Here is a 20,491-nt window from a genome sequence, read left to right as displayed (position 1 = left end):
GCATGGGGGCCCATGCCTGTAATCCCAGCTACTGGGTAGACTGAGGCAGGAGAATGGCTTGAACCTGGAAGGCAAATGTTGCAGTGGGCTCTGATTGCTCCACTGAAGGTGGAGGTTGCAGTGAGCTGTGATTGCTCCACTGCACGCCAGCCTGGGTAACAGAGAAAGACGATCTCAAGAAAAAAGATTTGAGTCTTTAACTCCTAAATCACATTTTGGGGCCAGCTCTTATGTTACCTCACTTTTCTAGATTGAGCTTGTCCCTTTCAATATTCTCAGAAAAATAATTTTTGATTAGTTTGGAGGGTGGGGTTGTCTTCCCAATAGGTCAGTGTACTCCTAAGATGACCGTTGTATCTGGGTCCTGCCTCCAGGTTTGTCACTAGCTTGTTCTGTGACATTACACAAGTCACTTACCTCTGAGATGTTTATCTGTGAATAAGTAGAATAGGCTTGATACTCTCTAAGGTTCCTTCTGTGATTCTAATTATTCTTACAGCATATTCATAAAGCACTTTCATAAAGCAGTATCGCCACATCATTTTGCCTTTGAAAGAAAGAATTGTCAGTATGTAGAGGGTATTTAAGGCTGAGTGAATAGATGACATCATTAGGGAGAGAGTATAAAGGGAATACAAAAAGGGAATCTAGGACCAGGCTTTGAAGAACCTCAGGACGTAGAGCAGGGGGAACCGTCAGAGAAGTAGGAAGAAAAATGAAAGTATTTCAAGAAATAGAGAGTGGATACTCGTGTTCAGTGAAGGTAAGCGGTTCAGTAAGATGTGTCCTTTGGATTTGGCAAATGGAGGTAATCAGTAATCTTCACAAAAGCAATTTATTTTTATTTGTCGGGGCAGAAGTCATACCACAATGAATCAGGCAGAAATATAGTGATGAGTAAGTGGAGACTGTATGTAGGCAACTCTTTTGAGAACTGTTTATGAAGGAGGAATGAAAAATGGGAAATACTGAATAATGCTTATTTTCTGGTGAGAATAAAGGGGTAAAGATTGATTACACAGTGAGAACAGAAGGAGTCAAGTCCCTGAGAAGGAGGAAGGGAATGATATATATATTGACATAATGGCCTTTGGTAAGTAGAGGACACTGCCGAGTCATGAAGAGAGAAAGAATGCTGACATGGGTGAAGTGTAAATATTTTAGTAGGCTTAGTAGTAGTGGGATTGGCGAATTCTCTCACTGCTTTTGTTATTTAAAAAAACGTGACAGAGCTGGACACGGTTCATACCTGTAATCCCAGCACTTTGGGAGGCCAAGGCTGGGGGATCACTTGAACCCAGGAGTTCAAGACCAGCCTGGGCAACATGAGGAAACCCAGTCTCTACAAAAAAAATACAAAAATTAGCTTGACATGGTGGCATGTTCCTGTAGTTCCAGCTGCTTGGGAGGCTGAAGTGGGAGGATCACTTGAACCCAGGAGGTCGAGGGAACAGTAAGCCATTATTGCACCACTGCACTGCAGCTCAGGGGACAGAGTGAGACCCTGTCTAAAAAAAAAGTCAGCGTCTGAAAATAAGAAAGGAAAAAAGAGGGTAAAACATTTTAGGAGCAAGAACAAAGAATGAAATATTGTCAAAGTAAAAAAAAAAGATTAGCAGGAATCATCAATTTTAGGTTTGAGATTTGGCATCTTAATAACTGGGCTGGGCACAGTGGCCCAAGCCTTTAATCCTAGTACTTTGGAAGGCTGAGATGGGCGGATCACTTGAGCCCAGGAGTTTGAGACCAGCCTGGACAACATGGCGAAACCCCATCTCTATAAAAATTAGCCTGTCATGGTGGTGCACAGATGTAGTCCCAGCTACTTAGGAAGCTGAGGCAGGAGGATTGTTTGAACCCGGGAGGCGGAGGTTGCAGTGAGCCAATATTGTGCTATTGCACACCAGCCTGCAAAACAGAGTGAGACTCTGTCTCAAAAATAATAATAGGCGGGACACGGTGGCTCACGCCTGTAATCTCAGCGCTTTGGGAGGCTGAGTTGGGTTGATCACAAGGTCAGGAGTTTAAGACCAGCCTGGCCACATAGTAAAACCCCATCTTTACTAAAAATACAAAAATTAGTCAGGCGTGGTGGTGGGTGCTTGTAGTCCCAGCTACTTGGGAGGCTGAGACAGGAGAATCACTTGAACCCAGGAAGCAGAGGTTGCAGTGAACTGAGATCATGCCACTGCACTCCAGCCTGGGCAACACAGTGAGACTGTCTCAAAATAATAATGATAATAATAATAATTGGCACATAATGGACCATTGATACATATTTGTTGAATTAAGAATTTGAAGTGGCTGTGTAATTGTGTGATTTTCTTCAGTTATGTTCAGCTGCCTAGACAGATCATAAGAATGCAGAGGATTCTGGAGGCATTGCAGTTTTGCAAAGTTTTACAGTATGTATGATTGGGGGAAGAAGAGGCAAAGTAATTGAGGATGTTTTCAAGGGAATTTTGAAAGGCAAGGAAAAATGTAAAATCCTTTACAAAATGGTTAAAATACAGAAAAGCTTTGAAGTTTTTATAAGCTTAACTATTTAGAACACTAGTGGTTGTTTTATTTTGATTGTTTCATACTTGGGATGGTTTTAAATCATCCTAAATGGTCAAAATGCAAAAAAAAAAAAAAATAAAAAAGTAAACGGGTTTGATTCTTTTTAAGCTTAACTGTTTAAAACCTCAGTGGCCCTCTTGTTTGGCCTTACGCTATATTTCCTTCTTTTGGGAATGACAAAAAGGTTTTGAAAAGTTGTTTTTTAAACTGTGAATTTATTTTGTTCATGAAGAAATAGACTGATGAAAATAACTTCATTCCCTGGGTTATTTCTTACAAAACAAAATTTCAGACTATTATGTTTTCTAAACAGAATTTTGGAGAAGAAAATGTCAGTATGCTCTTCTTTTTTAGCACATTGTGTAAGAACACATTATTTGCTCAAATGAAAACCACTATTGCAATAGCTTAAAAACAAAACGTTCAAATAATTGTGCAATACCATTGTTATAAGTACACACTCATAGACCCAAAATGTTTTGGGTAAAACAATGACACTGTGGGAAAGAGTAAATAGGGGCAAATGAGTTCAATTGTCAGTGTTTTGTAGGGAAAGGTTTTAGAATGTTATTTGTAAAGCAAACCCTTTTGTGCCCTGTTTATCTTTTCATCACAGATTAAATAAATTTTACTTACTGTGATAGAGATGAATGGCTGGCTTTAAAATATCTTAAATATCCTTAAATATCTTATATGTAAATATCATATATTTAGATATTTACAAATGTTTAAATATCTTTAAAATATTTTTAAAAGATATTGCCTATAAGATTTGGTTGAATATGAACACATATAGGTTTGTTTTTTTTTTTTGCTTGAGATGGAGTCCTGCTCTGTTGCCCAGGCTGGAGTGCAGTGGTGCGATCTTGGCTCACTGCAACCTCCACCTCCTGGGTTCAAGTGATTCTCCTGCCTCAGCCTCCCAAATAGCTGGGATTACAGGCGCAAGCCACCACACCCAGCTAATTTATGTATTTTTAGTAGAGATGGGATTTTGCCATGTTGGCCAGGCTGGTCTCGAACTCCTGACCTCAGGTGATCTGCCCGCCTCAGCCTCCCAAAGTGCTGGAATTACAGGCATGAGCCACCACAGCCAGCCAAACTCACATAGTTTTAAGTATTTGCAGAACTTAAGTATAGTTTCAAGTTAAATGGCAGGTGGAAAATCATTAACCTTTTTATATGGTTCCATTTCAAACATCCTCAGTTGATTTTTTTATTAATAAAATTCAGATTTGTGAAATAGATTTCCATTTTGTAATCCTATTGTGATGCTCTAACATCTTTGGTTTTTGTTGTTGTTGTTTTGTAATTGCTTGAGCTACATTATCTTTTTTGCTGAATCTTCACACAAGTATGACTTAAGTTTGCAAAGTCAAACTTTCAGCTTCTATGAACTCGTCTGAATATATCGTCCTCTGAGCTCCCATAGTATTTTCTACTTCATGGTCTTCATCATAGCTAGTATATGTTGAGGTCACATGAAAGGTGAAGCAATATGTTAGTATTTTATGTACATTACCTTGTTTAATTCTCAACCCTCTGATGTGTGTCATATTATCTCTGTTTTACAAACTAAGAAAAACTGATGTTTAGATAGATTTACAAATTTCTCCAGTCTTTTAGACTCTTTTTTCTTTTTTTTGCTTGCTCTGTCGTCCAGGCTGGAGTGCAGTGGTGCGATCTCGGCTCACTGCAAGCTCCGCCTCGTGGGTTCATGCCATTCTCCTGCCTCAGCCTCCCAAGTAGTTGGGACTACAGGCGCCCACCACCGCGCCCGGATATTTTTTTGTATTTTTAGTAGAGATGGGGTTTCGCCATGTTAGCCAGGATGGTCTCGATCTCCTGACCTTGTGATCTGCCCACCTGGGCCTCCCAAAGTGTTGGGATTACAGGCGTGAGCCATCGTGCCTGGCCCTGTTGGACTCTTAAGACCTGACTAAAACATTGTCTTTTCATCTAATTTTATTTAAATGCCTATTTCATCCCATTCTGTTATAATTGATTTCTTGTGTTCATTTGGCTTCTTTACCAGACTGTGATCCTTTTGAGGACAGGGACCTCCTTATCCTATTCATATTTGTATCCTCAGTGCCCATTGGAGACCCAAGAACTTTTAAAATGAGAGCTGAATGAACAACACTGGCATCACTGATACGGTAACAATGAGGCATGTGCCGTGAAGTTGTTTTTCTAGTTTAGGCATTTTGTAGGTTTATTACCTCCTACCCTTTTGATGTATTGGCATTTATAGTCACACATGCATGCATATCAACAAACATATATATACATACATAGATTACTTCATCTACACATCAATCATTTGAAAGCGGCAATTATTGTCCTCATTTTGTGAATCCAAAAAATCAAGCCCTAAAGAAAATGAAACTTTGCTTAAGATCACACAGCTAGTTAGTGGCAAATCTGGGATCAAATCCAGATTTTTCAGACTTTAAATCTTATGATTGTCTACTTAAGGATAGCTATACTAATAGAAACCTTTATTTTATTTCTTGATATGTTTATTTGCTTATTCAGCATTGAAGACAACAAAACAAAGGTATCCACAAATGGATTGTATCTTAAAAAGGAGAATATTACACAGATGAATGTATGCTTTTTTTCCCGTCATTTTTGTAGTCTTTCACTTGTTTTCCTTTATGAGGCATAAAGTTTGAAAATATTTACAATAATTATAGTTTAGTCAAGGAATAAATTAGCACCAGCTATCAAACTACAGGAAGATTGGACCCGTAACCATATCATATTCTGATCAGCTAAATATAAATCTAGCATGACTCTTGGCACATACAGAGTGTTCAGTTAATATTTTTTGGGTGAATGGGTAAACAGACCTTATCAAGTGATTTCGCGAGTTTTCTTTCTTAATAATATAACCCCCTAACTCATATATCTGACTTTCAATTCTAGACTGTCACTAAATCTGCTCATAAAATATAAAAATTTGAGCCATTTGGCCATGAGAATACTCCTAATACTCTTGGGTCTTCTATTAAATATAGACAAGCCTGGGTAGTGGCTTATGCCTGGAATCCTACCACTTTGGGAAGCCGAGGCAGGAGAATCACTTCAGGCCAGGAGTTCGAGACCAGCCTGGGCAACATAACTAAATGAATGAATGAATAAATGAGATTTGTAGAACATTATACCATTCTTTTTCTATGAATATATTATTCATATGTATTCACAACATATTTGGAAGTTCAGATAGTTCCTGCTGGTAACTGTTCTTAAACAGCTTTATTGAAACATAATTCACATATCATATAATTCACCCATTTAAACAGTATGTTCACATCTATGCAACTATTAAAACAATTTTAGAACATTATCCCCCCAGAAAGAAACTCACAACTCATTGGCAGCTACTCCCCATCTTTCTCCAGCTAATTTGCTACTTTCTGTTGTTATGGATATGCATATTCTGGAAATTTCATATAAATGGGAATCATAACATGTAGTCTTTTGTGACTGACTTCTTTCACTTAGCATATTTTCAGACTCCATTGATGCAGTAGTATGTATTACTACTTTATTTCTTTTTATGGCTGATTAATATTTCATTGTTTGGATATACTATATACCATATTTCCTATATCCATTCATCAGTTCATAAGACATTTGGGTTATAGGCTGGGTGCGGTGACTCACGCCTGTAATCTCAGAACTTTGGGAGGCTGAGGCAGGTGGATCACAAGGTCAGGAGTTCAAGACCAGCCTGACCAACATGGTGAAACCCTGTCTCTACTAAAAATACAAAAATTAGCCAGGCATGGTGGCAGACACCTGTAATCCCAGTTACTTGGGAGACTGAGGCAGGAGAACCACTTGAACTCAGGAGCAGAGGTTGCAGTGAGCCGAGATCACGCCACAGCACTCCAGCCTGGGCAACAGAGTGAGACTCCATCTCAAAAAAAATAAAAATAAAAAAATAACACCTTTTGTCTGTTGACAGTGTCACTATGAACATTCCTGAATTGCTGAGTCATATGATAACTGTATTTTACCTTTGGAGGAGCTGACAGATTGTTTTCCAAAGCAGCTGAACTCTTTTGCATTCCCTCCAGCAGTTCCGATTTCTCCACATCCTCACTAACTCTTGTTATTAATTATTATCTGTCTTTTTTTTTTTTTTTTTTGAGACAGAGTCTTGCTGTTGTCGCCCAGGCTGGAGTACAATGGCACAATCTCGGCTCACTGCAACCTCTGCCTCTGGGGTTCAAGCGATTCTCTTGCCTCAGCCTCCCGAGTAGCTGGGATTACAGGTCCTCATCACCACACCTGGCTAATTTTTATATTTTTAGTAGAGATGGGGTTTCACCATGTTGGGCAGGCTGGTCTTGAACTCCTGACCTCGTGATCCGCCTGCCTTGGCCTCCCAAAGTGCTGGGATTACAGGCATGGGCCACCGCACCCAGCCTATTATCTGTCTTTTTTACTATAACCATGCTAACAGGTATGAGATTGTATCTCATTGTGGTTTAATTTGCATTTCCTTGATGGCTGAAGATGTTAGACATCTTTTTATGTACTTATTAACAATTTGTTTATCTTTGGAGAAATATCTGTGCAGCTCCTCTCTGTTTATTAATTGGATTATTTGCTTTTTATTACTGAGTTATAAGAGTTTGCAGTCCAGGTACATGCATTTTATGAAATATATGTGATTTGTGAATACTTTCCCCTGTGGGTTGTATTTATTTTCACTTTCTTTTTTCTTTTTTTTTTTTTAAGCAGGGTCTCCCTCTTGCCCAGGCTGTAATGCAGTGGCACAGTCATACCTCACTGTAGCCTTGAACCCCTGAGTCCAAGCAATCCTCCCACCTCAGCCTCCTGAGCAACTAGAACTACAGGCATGGGTCATCACTCCTGGCTATTTTATTTATCGTATATAGAGATGGGATTTCACTGTGTAGCCCAGACTGGCCTCAAACTCCTGACCTCAAGTGATCACCCCACCTTGGTCTCCCAAAATGCTAGGATTATAGGCATGAGCCACCGCACCTGGCCCCAGTTGTCTTTTTATAAGTCTCTGGGCAAGTTTTAATACTGTGTTAAGGACTCAGCATTTTAGCCTTTTATTGAAGTGATGTACTTTTTGAGTGAAAGTTTTGCTTTACTAACACCTGCAGAATGATACAATCACAGGCAATCTGGTTTTTATATGTTGTATTACAGTGATTTAAAGTAGAAGCACTGATATCTGTAGTATGATGCATGTTATAAATCATTTAACTATCTTAGTTACATTTAACTATCTTAAACAAAAGTACATTTAACTATCAACATTTCAAAAAAAAATTTTTTTTGCCCATATCATTTTATTCAGTAGAATTGTTTCCTAAATAAAACTGGTCTGTGATCTTAGATTTATGTATCAACATTTGCAGCATCTTTTGTAGTATATTCTATTTTTATATAATAATGTTAAAGGAAATATGAAAGAAAATGGTAAAAAGGTAAAAATGATAAGATTAATTCTGAGTACATAGTAGTATGATATTAAATTGTAAATTAGAAAGATGTTAGACCTTCTAGTGTGTTAACATTTGGAGGTGCTAGTGCTTGATATCCTCCTTCTGTGGACAAATTACCTCCAAATTTCAATCTGGAAAATCTCTGAAATAACTACTAGGAAAAGGTTTACAACTATATGGCTTTTATATTTTTACTATTTGTATTGGAATATCTATATAAATTGTTCAAAGTTTGGTTATAAAAGAAAAAAAGTGTAAACACATCATACATATCATGTGGGTTATTACTGTGATGTTATTCCTGTATTCAGTTTTATTCAGTCATGGCTACACAGCAGAAGTTTGTAACGTATTGCTGGATTTTATTTTGCTGTATTAGCTCCTCAAGAGTTACTGATCTATGAAATGGCAGAGAATGGAAAAAATTGTGACCAGAGACGTGTAGCAATGAACAAGGAACAACATAATGGAAATTTCACAGGTAAATTTTGATGGTTTGGAGGGAGGAGTGCTATGGGTTTAAATGATATAGTTTTCACTGGAATAAAATAGAGATATATTACTTCTTGTATTTTTAATCTTATATTAATTTCTTAGTAAATTAAATTATGGGTCAGTCAGGGCCTGTAAGGTGATTTTTCACAGTGATGGCAGAAGCAGCCTGGCTACAATCACATAAACAGTGTTCCAGGTGCAAGATTACTTGTTAATCTTATGGTATGGTCAGTGTTTATTTGGCTTTGCTCAGTGCTCAATTTTATTGTGCTATTTTGTAATTCTAGAAGTAGATTATAAACTTACTACACTGTTCTTAAGTATACCATTATCAAAAAAGTTAGAATGTGAATATCATTTAAAAATGTATTTTAAAATTATAGTTTGAGATGAATAAACTTGTATTTTAGCCAGATTGGAATTTGTGGTAAATTTCAGTGTATTTGAATCCTGTTTATACAGTTACCCTGAAAATGATGACCTTTATTAATATGGATGATTTAAGTAGAAACTTTCCTTCATGCATTTAAAGGAAAATGAAAGAAAAGTTTTTCTTTTCTAGTAATCATGCTGTTGTTTTTTTAGCTTTTGAATTGTTTGACATCTCAAACACATTGCAAATAATACTCTAGCGTGGCAGTATTTTCACAGCAATTCTCCTCTTTTAGAGGAAGTGCAAGCTATCTGAAATAGTAGTTTTCATTTGTTTATTTGTTTTTTTGAGACGGAGTCTTGCTCTGTCACCAGGCTGGAGTGCAATGGTGCAATCTCAGCTCACTGCAACCTCTGCCCCCAGGTTCAAGCAGTTCTCCTGCCTCAGCCTCCTGAGTAACTGGAATTAAAGGCATGTGCCACCACGCCCAGCCAATTTTTGTATTTTTAGTAGAGATGGTGTTTCACCATGTTGGCCAGGGTGGTCTTGAACTCCTGACCTCAGGTGGTCCACCCGCCTTGGCCTCCCAAAGTGCTGGGATTACAGGCATGAGCCACTGCGCCCAGCCTCATTTGTTTGTTTTAATCACCGTATTGCCTTGCGGACGACATTCTGCAGCACTGATCTGCCTTTTGGGTTACTTTGGTCATCAGTAAACTTGGCAATTTCACCAAGAGTTTCAGGATTCCGAGATAGGCATCATAGTGTCTTCCCATTAGGAGCTTTTGTGTGCTATTTTTTTCTTTCCTTTTAGTGAGCACATATGTTTGTATATTCTTCCTCTACTGCTCACCCCGTTGGAATTTAAAATTAACATTAGCAGGTCACACTTACTCTTTTGTACCATGTATTTTTTACTTAACATTTTAGAGATTGTGCTATAACTGTACATGAAAAACTTATTCTTAGGCTGGGCATGGTGATTCACGCCTATAATCCCAACACTTTGGGAGGCCAAGGCGGGAGGATCTCTTGAGCCCAGGAGTTTGAGACCAGCCAGGGCAACACAGGGAAACCTCATCTCTACAAAATATTTTTAAAATTTGCTGGACGTGATCGTATGCACCTGAAGTTCTAGCTAGCTACTGGAAAGACTAAGGTGAGAGGATCGCTTGAGCCCACAAGGCTGCAGTGAGCTGTGATCACAATACTGCACTCCAAGCTGGGCGACAGAGCAAGACCCTGTCTCAAAAAAAAAAAAAAAAAAAGAAGGCCGGGTGCGGTGGCTCAAGCCTGTAATCCCAGCACTTTGGGAGGCCGAGACGGGTGGATCACGAGGTCAGGAGATCGAGACCATCCTGGCTAACACGGTGAAACTCCGTCTCTACTAAAAAATACAAAAAAAAAAACTAGCCGGGCAAGGTGGCGGGTGCCTGTAGTCCCAGCTACTCGGGAGGCTGAGCCAGGAGAATGGCGTAAACCCGGGAGACGGAGCTTGCAGTGAGCTGAGATCCAGCCACTGCACTCCAGCCTGGGCAACAGAGCGAGACCCTGTCTCAAAAAAAAAAAAAAAAAAAAGAAATATTCTTTATTATGGCTGCTTAGTTTTTCTTTCCATTTAATGAGTGTGCCATATTTTAATCACTCTTCTGTCCTCTATTGGTAATATATAACTTATTGATTATTTTTTGCTAGTACAAATAATGCTGCGGTGAATAAAGTTGTGCAAGTCATTTCACCTTATACCTAATCATTCCTAGAAATGGAATTACCAATTTACAGTGTATATGCATTTTGTGCCGGGCATGGTGGCTCACACCTGTAATCCCAGCACTTTGGGAGACCAAGATGGGCGGATCACTTGAGGTCAGGAGTTTGAAACCAGCCTGGCCAACATGGTGAAACCTCATCTCTACTGAAAATACCAAAAAAACTAGCCGGGCGTGGTGGCAGATGCCTGTGATCCCAGCTACTCGTGAAGCTCAGGCAGGAGAATGGCTTTAACCAGGGAAGTGGAGGTTGCAGTGAGCCGAGATTGTGCTGCCACTGCACCCCAGCCTGGGCAACAGAATGAGACCCTGTCTCATAAAAAAAAGCATTTCGTAATTTCAATGGATGGTGACAATTAATAGCTAACCTTAATGGGACACTTACTAAGTGTTAAACTCTTCTGAGAACTTTACATATATGATCTCATTTAATCCTTACAATGATCCTGAAAAGTACTATTTTCAGTACTTTTGTGTACTTTGTGTACACAAGTACTATTGTGATCCCCATTTTACAGAAGAGAAAACTGAGACACAAAAGTATTAACTAACTTGCCCAAGATCAAATTACTAGTAGAAGGCAGAGCCAGGTTTAGAACCAACTAGTTTGCCTCAGCATTTTGTGATCTAAACCACTTTGTTCTGTAATATGATCCTAGGTTGATAGAATGCCCTTCATAGAAGGTGGACCAATTTAGACTTATTTCATTAATTTTCCCCAAATCTATAGCTCTATCCCAAATTCAACGGCTAGAATTTTCAGTACCATTTCTTTAGGACATCCTCTACAGAAGGTTCTGATGTTTATCAAGGCAGGGAGTTGGTTTTGCCTCAGTTATTCTCTAGGTAACACTCCTTAAGAAATGGCAACTATAATATAGTAGCCCCCTTATCCATGAGGGATACGTTTCATGACCCCTAGTGGATATAGGAAAAACACTGTGTTGTTCTGTATATAGTAATGGGGTAACATATACAGCGCGAATGTACTAAATAAAGGGATGTATCAGGTCTTGGGCTGGATGGAGCAGGACTGGTGAGATTTTATTACACTACTCAGAACAGATAAAATGTAAAACTTAGGGGCTTGGCTGCAGTAGCTCACACCTGTAATTCCAGCACTTTGGGAGGCCAAAGTGGGAGGATCATTAGAGGCTAGGAGTTTCAGATGAGCCCAGGCAAAGTAGTGAGACTGCATCTTCACAAAAACCAAAAATATTAGCTGAGTGTGGTGGTACACACCTGTAGTCGTAGCTACTTGGGAGGCTGAGGTGGGAGGATCACTTGACCCCAGGAGTTGGAGATTAAAGTGAGCTGTGATTATGCCACTGCATTCCAGCCTGGGCAAAAGAATGGAGACCCTGTCTCTTAAAAAAAATAAAAATAAATTTAAAACAATAAAACTTATGAATTGCTTATTTTCAGAATTTTCCATGTGATATTTTCAGACCATAGTTGACCATGTGTTACTGAAACTGTAGATAAGGGGGACTACTGTCATTCATCTCCTTTCCATACTGAGTTTGGACTAGTTGCCTTTTTTTTTTTTTTTTTGAGACCAGAGTCTCATTCTGTCACCCAGGCTGATCTGCAGTGGCACACTGTCAGTTCGCTGCAACCTCTGCCTCCCAGGTTCAAGGGATTCTTGTGCTTCAGATTCCCTAGTAGCTGGGATTACAGGCGCATACCACCATGTCCTGCTAATTTTTGTATTATTAGTAGAGACGGAGTTTCACCATGTTAGCCAGGCTGGTCTTCAACTACTGACCTCAAGTGATCCTCCCTCCTCAGCCTCCCAAAGTGCTGAGATTATAGGTACTACCAGTTGCCATTTCATAAGACTCTAGGACTTGCTGTTAGTTGTTATTTGGGAAATAAACAAAACTCTTTTCATCTAAAGTGATTGAAGAGAATAAGCATAAATATTAGAAATTCTGTTTTAATCTCTGCACTATTGCTTTTCAGACCCCTCTTCAGTGAACGAAAAGAAGAGGCGGGAGCGGGAAGAAAGGCAGAATATTGTCCTGTGGAGACAGCCACTGATTACCTTGCAGTATTTTTCTCTGGAAATCCTTGTAATCTTGAAGGAATGGACCTCAAAGTAAAGGGTCTTCTCCCACTGCCTTTTGCATACACCTCATTTACTCATTTAAAAAATCATCAGTAATCTCTTACTTTCTGCCCTCTACTGCATCAAAATAGATTAATTACCTTTAGAATATTACCATAGGAACATATTTATTCTTCTTTCTTTATGTTGAAGAAAAATAGATTAGGGAAAGACATTGCAATTTGCTGTTTGCTTACTGTATTATCACAGTTCTCTACTGTGTTTTCATGTTGAATCTGCAATGGAGAGCGCTGAAAAATACGATTTTTATTTTCTCTCCTGATTTTACCGTCAGGAGAAATCAGGCCTGTGTAATTTAGATACACTGATTCTTTAGCAGGACAAGGTTCAGCATACGTGGCAGTTTTACTGATAGTTTGAGCCAATGAAAAAGGACTCTGCCATGGAAATGTGTTCTGTCTTTAAATTTAGCACTTGTAAGCCCTGTTCCAAGTACCATAAAGAACAAGTTGAACTTTTACATGCCTTATCTTCTTGCATGCCCTTCCAAGTTATTATCTGTACTATTATCTTAACATTTTTATTGTACTAAGAGTTTATAAAGTATTTTGTAACATTTTCAGCTGATTTTGATCCTTAGGGCAACTCCATCAAGAAGGTAAAACAAGTATATCATTATAAACATTTTAGGCCAGGAGTGGTGGCTCATGCCTGTAATCCCAGCACTTTGGGAGGCCGAGATGGGTGGATCACCTGAGGTCAGTAGTTCGAGACCAGCCTGGCCAACATGGTGAAATCCCATCTCTACTAAAAATACAAAAATTAGCCAGGCATGGTGGCATGTGCCTGTAGTCCCAGCTACTCAGGAGGCTGAGGCAGGAGGATCACTTGAATGTGGGAGGCAGAGGTGGCAGTGAACTGAGATCTCACCACTGCACTCCAGCCTGGGCAACAGAGCGAGACTGTCTCAAAAAAAAAAAAAGAAAAAAAGTTAGCCCATCGTGGTAGTGCACGCCTGTAATCCCAGCTACTCAGGAGGCTGAGGCAGGAGAATCATTTGAACCCAGGAGGTTGAAGTGAGCCAAGATCACGCCACTGCACTCCAGCCTGGGTGACAGAGCAAGACCCTGTCTCTGAAAAAAAGAAACAAAGGCCCGGCATGGTGTCTCACGGCTGTAATCCTAGCACTTTTAGGGGCCAAAGCAGGTGGATCACTAAGACGGGAGTTCGAGACCAGCCTAGCCAGCATAGTGAAACCCCGTCTCTACTAAAAATACAAAAATTATCTGGGCATGGTGGTGCGTGCCTGTAGTTCTAGCAACTTGGGAGGCTGAGGTAGGAGAATAGCTTGAACCCAGGAGGCAGAGCTTGCAGTGAGCTGAGGTCACACCACTGCACTCCAGCCTGGGCAACAGAGTGAGACTCTGTCTCAAAAAAATAAATAAAAATAAGTAAATAAAGATTTTAAAAACAAGAAACAGAATCAGATTGGTTAAGTCTCTGGCCCAAAGTGCAACATGAAGGGTCTCTGACCCAGGTCCTCTGACTTGAAGGCCAGTGCTCTTTCTATTATACTATAATGCTTCTCCATATTATAAGTTGAGGTTTAGTAAGATCAGGCTTTGGGTAAGGAAAAGGCTGCAATGGGTTTATGATAAGAACTTGGGTTCTCTGCCTATGTGTCTTCCCTTGACCCCGTTCTGTTCCTCAAGAGGCCATGATGTTTAAGGAAAAGAGCTCAGCCCGGCTGAGCTAGGTAACCTAACTGCTTCAGCAAGAAATTGTTTTGAGAATGATGAATGCTGAAAGTGAGACTGTGAGATATTTCTTTTTTTTTATTTGTTTTTAAGATTATGGCATCGTCAAAGCATTGTGGTGTCTTTTTTACTGCTGCTTGCTGTGCTTATAGCTACGTATTATGTTGAAGGAGCGCATCAACAGGTGAGAGGTCAAGCAGTTCTGTTTCTAGTCTTGCACATTCTAATTCTCTAATTAGTTTCAAATGGGATGAATGTGGGTTTTATAGAATTTCTACCCTCAACATTATCTCGTAACTAGTATCTCAAACGTTTTACTTTTAAAGGCATATGCTAAAAATATTCTTGTGATGTTTTATGGCTGCTGAGCATTTATATTTGGTATATGTGATTCCTTTTACCTTCATAGATTTTTTTTTTTTTTAAGACAGAGTCTCGCTCTGTCACCCAGGCTGGAGCACAGAGGCGCAATATAAGCTCACTGCAACCTCTGCCTCCTGGGTTCAAGCGATTCTCCTGCCATAGCCTCCCAAGTAGCTGGGATTACAGGCGCCCGCCACCACACCCAGCTAATTTTTTTTGTACTTTCGTAGAGATGGGGTTTCACCATGTTGGCCAGGCTGGTCTCAAACTCCTGACCTCAGGTGATCTGCCTGCCTTGGCCTCCAAAAATGCTGGGATTACAGGCCACTCTGCCTGGCCCTACCTTCAAAGACTTAAATGTAACTTTCCTGAAGGTTTTCAGTTACAGTAGCATGAATCCGTTAATCACTGCCAAAGTTTTCTTATTTTCTCTAACATATTTTTGTGACCCATCCAAATAGGGAGGCCTCTCATCCAAAGTTGATGATTACGTCTTATTTGTATAAAAAGACAGGTTCATTTGCCTGTAGTCTACAAGTACAACATTATTGATGGGAAAATGGAATGCTTTGTTAACCTCTTTTGTTAAAATAGCAAAACATTAATGTATTTAACAGGAAATAGTTCTAGAATGGTATTTTAAAGCAGTTTACTGCCAGTCACAGAAATGGCTCTAGAATGGTATTTTAAAACAGTTTACTGCCAATCACAGAGAAGTTTTTATAGTTCTAAAAGCGTTTATTTTAAATATATCTAAAATATCCTCAAATTATCTTATTCATAATTTGCTTTTTCCTGTGTCCTATAAATAGTAGGACTTTAAAGGTTTAGAAACAAAGCTTTTATTAAAAGTTTAGAAATAAGACCTTTATTCCAGTTAGATGAATCTTTTTGTCATCTTTGCCATTGTATATTAAACAAATTAGGCCTGAAGGGTTTTTAATTGTATTAGTTTTTTCCTATTTGAAACTTAGTTGGTTTATTTAATTTTGATGATAGTTTATAAATGCCGCATTTCTGTACAGAGAATTCACGTTTTTCACCTCATCCCTTTTTTTCAGTATGTGCAACGTATAGAGAAACAGTTTCTTTTGTATGCCTACTGGATAGGCTTAGGAATTTTGTCTTCTGTTGGGCTTGGAACAGGGCTGCATACCTTTCTGCTTTACCTGGTAAGAATAATTTTATTTTAATAAGCAAAAATGAAATTTCCTATCTTTTTATTGGTGCTTTTACTTCAGAAGTAAAAATTCTAAGATTTGTTTTAATTACCTTTGTGTTTTGTAAGCATTCTGATCCTCCAATCAGTGCTTTAAGTTTGACTTAGAGTTCTGTTTTGTTTTTCCTTTGGGGTTAATATTTAAAAAGTAAAGAGAAAACCCCAGTTAAGCAGATAAGGTTGTTTATTTAAATTAGTTTAGGCTGAAAGGTTTTTCTTTTCCTTCTAGATTTAATTGCTTAAGCAATTGTTATTTTAATAAATGAAGTCCATTTAAATATACAAAATTCCATGTGAGAAATGATGTCTTCCCTTACATCCTCTAACATCATATACACACTTGGATATTTATTTTGGTATTCTTATTGAATGTAATTGATGGAGTATTAACATGTAGAACTAAATGCTTTCTTAAGCCCTTTGAACCAAAGTATAAAAAGTGCCCCTTCTAGGCTGGGCGCGGTGGCTCACGCCTGTAATCCCAGCACTTTGGGAGGCTGAGGCGGGCGGATCATGAGGTCAGGAGATCGAGACCATCCTGGCTAACACGGTGAAACCCTGTCTCTACTAAAAATACAAAAAATTAACTGGACGTGGTGGCAGGTACCTGTAGTCCCAGCTACTCGGGAGGCTGAGGCAGGAGAATGGCATGAACCCGGGAGGTGGAGCTTGCAGTGAGCCAAGATCGCACCACTACACTCCAGCCTGGGTAGCAGAGCGAGATTCTGTCTCAAAAAAAAAAAAAGTGCCCCTTCTGAATAATATTATTTTACTAGTTGAAATAAGAGAGAATGAAGATCAATTTTCCTTTGAACATTCACAAATATACTGGAATAATGTCAGAGCTAGAACTAGGGAGAGGTTGAGTTAGATACTGAGGGCACAAAATATAAATAGGCACTTTCAGGGTCATGCAGATACAGAATGGATGAGTAAGTGCCTCATTAAATTTCGTGCCCCACGTGCCTTGGTTGTTCACGCTATTCCTGTCCCTAGATAATAAATTGAAAACACTTCCATATTTGAAAGCAGTTTGATCTTCATTGGGGAAAAACAGGTGAAAGGGTGTCAAGCAGTACCCATTGCTGAATAAAATCCATCACATCACTACAAGCACTTGCAATCTCTGTGCTATAATGAATTCGTTTCTGAAGCAGCTAGGATAAGTATTAAGGAATGATTGTCTGTTTGCCTCAGACGGGTACTGAATTAATGATCTGACGAATGCTTTGGGAATTAATCTATATCACTTCTCCAAGTTTATGGGAGTTTAAAACTTGGAACTTTAGAATTATGTTCATGTTTGCTTGGTGATTTAACTCAAACAGGGACATAAATCCTAGGGAATTAACCCATATCACTGTTTTTCTAATAACTGCATTCATAGTAGAATAACACTACATTCACTAGTAGAGGTTGAGGGAGAGAGGAAAAGAAGGAATTACAGGTTACAGGATACTTTTCTGTTGGTGTCTAGACCTGTCCTCATATTCCTTGGGAAAACCAGATTAAGAAACTCATTTGCAGCATTTAATTAATTTGGAAGCCTCTGAAAAGCAACCCAGATAGCAGATTCTGCTGGATGTCAAAAGAGATTCAAATTATGGCTCATGCCTGTAATTCCAGCATTTTGCGAAGCCAGGCGGGCTGATCACTTGAGCCTAGGAGTTTGAGTCCAGCCTGGGCAACACATCTCTACAAAAAATGCAAAAATTAGTCAGGTGTGGTGGCACAGGACTGTTAGTCTCAGCTACTCAGGAGGCTGAAGCGAGAGGATCGCTTGAGCCCAGGAGATAGGGGCTGCAGTGAGCTATGATTGCACCACGCACTCCAAACTGGGTGGCAAAGTGAGACCTTGTCTCAAAAAAAAAAAAAAAAAAAAAAAAAAATTCTTTTAAATGCCCTAAAATTAAGTATATGTAAAACAGCCAGATCTGCAATTTATGAATATATAACCCTGGCTATAATAGTATGGGAGATAGATTGAAGGTGGGAGAGAAGAGTAACAGTTAGGATAATCCTTATGAGAGACACAAGCTTCTCAGGAAGTAACAGGAAGAATGAATAGCAAGGAGTGTTTATAAAAAGAATTTGTAGAGAGAAGTCAAGCAAAATGAAGACAAAATATGGTATAGATGTTTGATGTTTTAAAAGATTGCTCAGAATGGCAATAACGTTTGAGATGAAAAAGGACAAATCTGAGAGAAATTTTAGTAGTACAATCAAGAGTGTGGTAGGTTATTATGGAGGAAGAAGGAATGAAAGATAACTCTTGGATTTCCTTTTGTTTTGTTTTAATATGTTTCATGTGTATTTAAGGTATATAACATGATGTTATAAGATAGAAATATATATAGTAAAATGATTACTATTGTGGAAAAAATTAACATATTCTTTATCTCATGTAGTTACTGTTTTTACGTTTTTAAGTTTTTAACTCCCTGTGGCAAGAGCAGCTATAATTTACTAGTTTAGCAAAAACTTTGAATACAATACATTGTTATTAACTATAGTCCTCATAGTGTATGTAGAGTACATTGGATCTTTTGACTTATTCCAACTGTATATTGGCTACTTTGTATCCTTTGATCTACGTCTCCTCCCATCTCTATCTCTATAAATGAGATCTTGCAACATTTTTCTGTGTAGTTATTGGTTTTTTACTTGAGTGACTGGGTAGGTTTTGATGCCATTAACTGTATAGAAAACAGTTATATGTTCACTTGTTCACATTTAATACATATTAATTATAAGTATGTGAAAAGATAAATTTAAAGGTATACTGTAATTGTGCTGCAAGTTAAATGAGATCTTCACTTTATCCAGGTGGGTTGCTGGTGCCTGTGGTTGAATGGAAAGAGAAGGGAAATTTATAAAGGACTAAGAATGCTTACAAAACAAAACAAAACAAAACAAAAAATTATTAGAGCTGGGCACAGTGGCTCATTCCTATGCTTCCAGTGCTTTGGGAGGCCAAGGCAGGAGGATTGCTTGAGACCATGGGTTCAAGACCAGACCTAGCAAGACCCCGTTTCTAAAAAACACATAAATAAATAAAAGATAAATAAATTAACTGGGTGTGGTAGCATGTGCCTGTGGTCCTAGGTCCTTGGGAGGCTAAGGAGGGAGGATTGCTTGAGCTCAGAAGCTCAAGGTCACAGTGAACTATGATTGCACCACTGCACTTTAGCCTGGGAAACAGAGCGAGACCCTGTCTCAAAAACAAAAATAATGATAATAATAATAGGCTTTATTGTTTAGTGTAGTTTTAGGTTTACAGAAAAAGTGAGCAGAAAAGACAGAGGGTTCCAATTCACCAAGGGTCCCTAATCCCTGGGCCACAAACCGGTACTGGTCCCTGGCCTGTTAGGAACCAGGCCACACAGCAGTAGGTGAGCCAGTGGGCTGGCAAGCAAGTGAAGTTTCATCTGTATTTGCAGCCGCTCCCTATCACTCGAATTACTGCCTGAGCTCTACCTCCTGTTAGATCAGCAGCAGCATCGGATTCTCGTAGGAGCTTGAACCTTATTGTGAACTGAGCATACGAGGGATCTAGGTTGCATGCTCCTTATGAGAATCTAATGCCTGATCATCTGAGGTGGAACAGTTTCATCCCAAAACCATCCCCCACGTCCACAAGTCTGTGGAAAACTTGTCTTCCACGAAACTGGTTCCTGGTGCCAAAAAGGTTGGGGACCACTGCCATACACCTTTCCCCACCACACAGTTTCCTCTATTATTAACATCTTGTATTACTGTAATTTATTTGTTACAATTGAGGAACCAATACTGATACATTGTTACCTAAAACCTATAGTTTATGGGATCTGCTCTTTGTGTTATACAGGTCTATGGGTTTTGACAAATGCGTAATATCATATGTATACCTCTAGTATCATACATAATAGTTTCACTTTCTTAAAAATGCCCTGTGCTTCACCTGTTTTTTCATTTCCCCAGCTGCCCCCAAACCTTTCACAACCACTGATATTTTTACTGTTTCTATAGTTTTGCCTTTTCCACAAGACACTATAGTTGGAATTACAGGGTATGATCCTTTTCTGACCGACCTCTTTCACTTTGCAATATACATTTAAGGTTTCTCCTTGTCTTTTTCTGGTTTGATACCTCATTTCCTTTCATCACTATTTAATAATATTCCACTGTATGGATGTACCACCAGTTTGTGTATCCATTCACTTATTGAAGGATATCTTGTTTGTTCCCATGTTTGGCAATTTTTTTTTAAAAACTGCTATATATATATGCTATTTTATAAATATATATAAATATATTTATTTTCTGATAGATCATGAGTATTAATATATACTCTATTGATAGAACATGAGTATTAATTACTAATATATAGAAAAAACTTGGCTTG

The 20,491-nt window shown here is 38.8% G+C and overlaps 1 protein-coding gene across 1 annotated transcript in view; it reads left to right on the top strand.

Annotated features, from left to right (window-relative positions):
• Window positions 1-20,491, top strand: part of VMP1 (vacuole membrane protein 1) — a 135,384-nt gene that overhangs the window by 14,419 nt on the left and 100,474 nt on the right. Inside the window, exons 2-5 of the mRNA XM_008011244.3 lie at window positions 8,440-8,541; window positions 12,663-12,798; window positions 14,619-14,709; window positions 15,950-16,060. Of these exons, the coding sequence (XP_008009435.1) occupies window positions 8,466-8,541; window positions 12,663-12,798; window positions 14,619-14,709; window positions 15,950-16,060 (414 nt within the window). The 5' untranslated portion in view covers window positions 8,440-8,465. The remainder of the gene's footprint in view (window positions 1-8,439; window positions 8,542-12,662; window positions 12,799-14,618; window positions 14,710-15,949; window positions 16,061-20,491) is intronic.

This window comes from Chlorocebus sabaeus, chromosome 16, assembly GCF_047675955.1.
Source record: "Chlorocebus sabaeus isolate Y175 chromosome 16, mChlSab1.0.hap1, whole genome shotgun sequence".
NCBI classification, from domain to species: Eukaryota; Metazoa; Chordata; class Mammalia; order Primates; family Cercopithecidae; genus Chlorocebus; species Chlorocebus sabaeus.
The sequence above is the reverse complement of the archived record's forward strand: the minus strand, read 5'-3'. Positions and strand labels throughout refer to the sequence as shown.